General features: G+C 32.0%; 1 protein-coding gene across 1 annotated transcript; it reads left to right on the top strand.

The window, feature by feature from the left end:
* Positions 1-1323: 1323 nt before the first annotated feature.
* Positions 1324-3969, top strand: LOC143052543 (uncharacterized). The gene is made up of 2 exons (XM_076225596.1): positions 1324-1422; positions 3583-3969. The coding sequence occupies exons 1-2, from the start codon at positions 1359-1361 to the stop codon at positions 3843-3845; spliced, it is 327 nt and encodes a 108-aa protein (XP_076081711.1). The 5' UTR covers positions 1324-1358; the 3' UTR covers positions 3846-3969.

The following is a 3969-nucleotide window of genomic DNA, read 5'->3' as shown; positions in this document are numbered from 1 at the left end:
TATAGAAATAAGAAAATGAGGTATGAGTACCAATGAGACAACTCTCCATCCAAGTCACAACTTATAAAAGTAACCATTATAGTTCAAAGTACGGTATTCAACACGGAGCCTTGGCTCACTCTGAACAGCCAGCTATCAAGGGTCCCAACAAATTACTAGTGTAAAACCATTCAAACGGGAAAACTAACGGTCTAATCTACATAAAAAAAGAAAAACATTTATAAATCACATCAACACACGACTACTACTGAACATCAAATTCTGACTTAGGACAGGTGTAAACAATTGCAGCGGGTTTAAACGGTATTGGTACCAAACCTTCACCCTTATCTCAAACAATAGTGTAACATCACAACATAAAAAGACAAACTATAAATTATCAATTGAAATGGCTTAACTCAATCAAAAGACGTAGTAACACACCTTACCATACACAGAACGAATAATATAAATTGTTTTTTTTTGTTTATGATGACCTTCCTTGCTAATATTTGTGATGACTATACGGTATTTTTTTTTCTCATTGTTGAAGTCCGTACGGTTGCCTATAATTGCAAACATTCACTTCATTTAAACTTTGGATGACAGTTACAAAAATTAAATTTAAAATTTAGAAATTTAGAGGAAAATGAAGCTGACTATCATCTTATCGGCCTTGTTAGTTGTACCACTACCAGTTTCTCGAATCTTTTTTTTACTTGAAGTTTCATATGACTTTTTTATAATAACTTATCATTTAAAATGTTTATTTAAATGACAAACAATTATATTTCTTAAGCATAATAAATACCATACTTATATATCGTTAACACATACATCTATTTTTTTTCTCCGTTATTGTTCTAACTGTCTACTGTAAAATGAAGAAAGAAGTTTACATAATGAAAGTTATCGCTAATATTTTGCTATAAATTCTTTCATTGTAGAAAGTGCCTCATTTTATGATGACATATTGTCTTAATTGGTTGTGAAAAAAGTGAAATAAAAGTGTCTGTTTCTATATTTGAAGTCTGGTGGCTATGTTGAGTTTGTTTCCTGCATATGTTTTAAAGTACAATAACGCTTTAAGACACTCCGAACTATTGACGATTTTGAATTTACTTTCTGTTTATTTGACTTTTCCCTTTCCGGACAAAATATAATAGAAGGTTGTACCTATTCAGCGATCATTTCGTCTTATTGTACAACCTACAAAATAATCATTGTGCTCAAGTTTCGAATATCTGACCATGACGGACATACACTTTTTATATCAATTAATATGCATCCCGTTGCCTTACGTATATCCGTGTTTGTATGTCCTCATCAAGACTATAAAACATCTGTACTCCCTTCACAAAGTAGAACTTACAAGAAAAATGAAACTTACTATCATCTTAGTCGTTTGTCTGGTTGTAGCAGTTTCTGGAACTTGGGTTAGGAGTAAGTAAATGTATATCAATTATTATTCATGTTGTTCACATGATTTCAAAAATCTTATTTCTCTATATCATTATACCGTGGAGTATTTAAAAAAAAATATTACTTGAACAGATCTGGTAAATGGCAAATAAATTTAATTAATACATTGCCATCAGTATTTATTTCTTCAAATGGTTTATCTTAAACGCAGTTTTTCTTATTTCTATTCTTATTCAGTTGCTAAAGAAGCGTACTATTTTATTCCGATCTCGATGTATTAAAAGTTTTAAAATACAAAAAAGTATAACATACATAAGTTTTAGTTCACGTTTTATAAAAGACTGCTAATCAATATGACAATATATGTGTGTGTAAGCTAGTCCTAACTAAGGACATGTTTTCCATGTCTTAGATTGTGGTTTACCGTTCATCTCGTCCTGTCTTTTAGGTACCGAACGTGACCTATTCCTTAATATGACTGTTTTACTAAGTGTGAATTCGCATATTTAGTTAAGAAGTTGTATTTGTAATTCTGATCGGATATTGTTTTGTGTCTTATTGTTTGTTGTGATTTTTTTTATCTTTTATTCGTATGTTAAAGGAGAGATAATTAATCACCCAATGCACTTGTATGATTTTAGTTTAAACCAACTATGTGCACAGGATTTTTGTTTACACAGTTTGATTAGGTAGAAAGGCCTACATAGTTAGTTGAACAATTACTGTAACAATTCTATATTAATATTTTTGCAATTGTTATAAATTACACTAGATACCATAATTGAAACCTTATTTGACTTTTTATTGATTTTTTTTTTCTGTGACTTTACACTTTGTTATGTTATTACATTCGTGTAACAAACACACAGTTCGTCATTCTATTAAGGTGTGTTTGTGTACTGTCCTTAATAAATTTTAGTTTTTCGTTATTACTCTGTCTCTGTAATTAACATGTCTTAATGTACTATCATATTATTTATTTATGTATTTCTCCGTCATATTGTTTTCCCGTCATCATGTACATTTACTTTTGTCATTTTAGTTTTAGCGGTATATTTAATATTACCATAAATAGCGAAATTCGGCTAGCATTCAAACCAGGTACAGCCCATCTTTTTTTTTATTAAAATGTCCTTTAACAAGTCATGAATAATAACTTATTAACTTATAGTTTGTTTCTATGTATGTTGCATTGTCGTTTATTGTTTTCCTCTTATAATTGATGTGTTTTGGGTTTTCTTTTTTTGTATTACTACGATACATCAATGTTTGAATTCAACTTTGACAACGGCACGATGCATATGCTGACATCGTCATAATGTAGCTTTTTCAGCTTAAATTGGTAGTTCTTGTGATTAACCGTACTACGTACTACAACCAAACGTAAAAACTGTCCAAGTGATCTATATATATAAGCTTTTTTGTGGCTATAAACGATCAGTGTTGACAAAACATCTCTGAATTATGCAAACTGTTTTCCAATACGATTATGAAAATAATATATATGTATTGTTGAACATGCACATGCGCGAGGCATGATTTGAGACATAAATGTGTCATTCGTCACCACTCGGCCGATTCCGAACCTCATAGAAGGCGAGCAGCGGAGTCTCCCGAGGATTGCCGATTGATAAATATGTCACATGATTGAGACTCAGATGTGTTCTTATTATAAGATGAAAAGTTAAAATATTAAACTGAATTAGTCAGGTTTGTCATAGATACAGTTTGAAGTCGTTTATCTGTGGTGATAAACCTATTATCAGTAGCATTCTTAATGTCAGTAAAGAATTGATTGAAGAACTGCTTCAAATGCTGTTTTAGGACTTGACCACTACATCTGAACTAAAATTGAATATTTCCTTTCGTCTTTGACAAAGTTTTGTTGGAATACTGCTCCATATACATACTTGATACCGTTAGCATATTTTTTGTAATAACAGTCAAACATGCTTAAGCATGTTAAGAGAACACATGTATAAAGCAAAAACCTGTAATTTCAGATCCCTCTTGAGTACATTTAAAAAAAATGAACCTGTTTTTAAAGTCCACCTGTCTTTAGAGACCACGTTTATGGTCTCTATTAAGTGATTTCGTAAAACAGGTTTTAATAATTTTGATTTCTCAAGAAGTGATTACTTTGGACCCAACACTTTAATTATGACGTGTTTCATTTTCAAGGACAACCAAAGCCTTGGAAGCCCAGATTTGGAAATGGCGGAAACGGTGGTACTTGGAATGGCGGGAATGGAGGAAACGGACGGCATGGTGGAAATGGTGGTACTTGGAAAGGAGGGAATGGAGGAGACAGTTTGAATTATGGGAGAGGTGGAAATGGTGGTACTTGGAATGGTGGTAATGGAGGATACGGTCTATATGGAGGTAGTGGAGGAAACGGTGGTCGCTGGAATGGTGGAAACGGCGGACATGGTGGAAAACGCTAAGATATAAGTGACTGAGTTTCGAACTAATGACAAATAAACATGTGACAAAATATTCAAATATTTCTTCTGATTTATTTGTTTTGAAGTCACAAAAATATCTCAATAAAATTTTGTTCGCATGTGA

Source organism: Mytilus galloprovincialis, chromosome 11 (assembly GCF_965363235.1).
Source record: "Mytilus galloprovincialis chromosome 11, xbMytGall1.hap1.1, whole genome shotgun sequence".
NCBI classification, from domain to species: Eukaryota; Metazoa; Mollusca; class Bivalvia; order Mytilida; family Mytilidae; genus Mytilus; species Mytilus galloprovincialis.
This window is presented reverse-complemented; position numbering and strand designations above follow the sequence as displayed.

Excerpts from the sequence above, each read along its gene's own strand:
- LOC143052543 (XM_076225596.1), top strand. The coding sequence starts at position 1,359 with ATGAAACTTACTATCATCTTAGTCGTTTGTCTGGTTGTAGCAGTTTCT. Across the intron at positions 1,423-3,582 it reads TTCTGGAACTTGGGTTAGGA|GACAACCAAAGCCTTGGAAG; the intron begins GTAAGTAAATGT and ends TTCATTTTCAAG.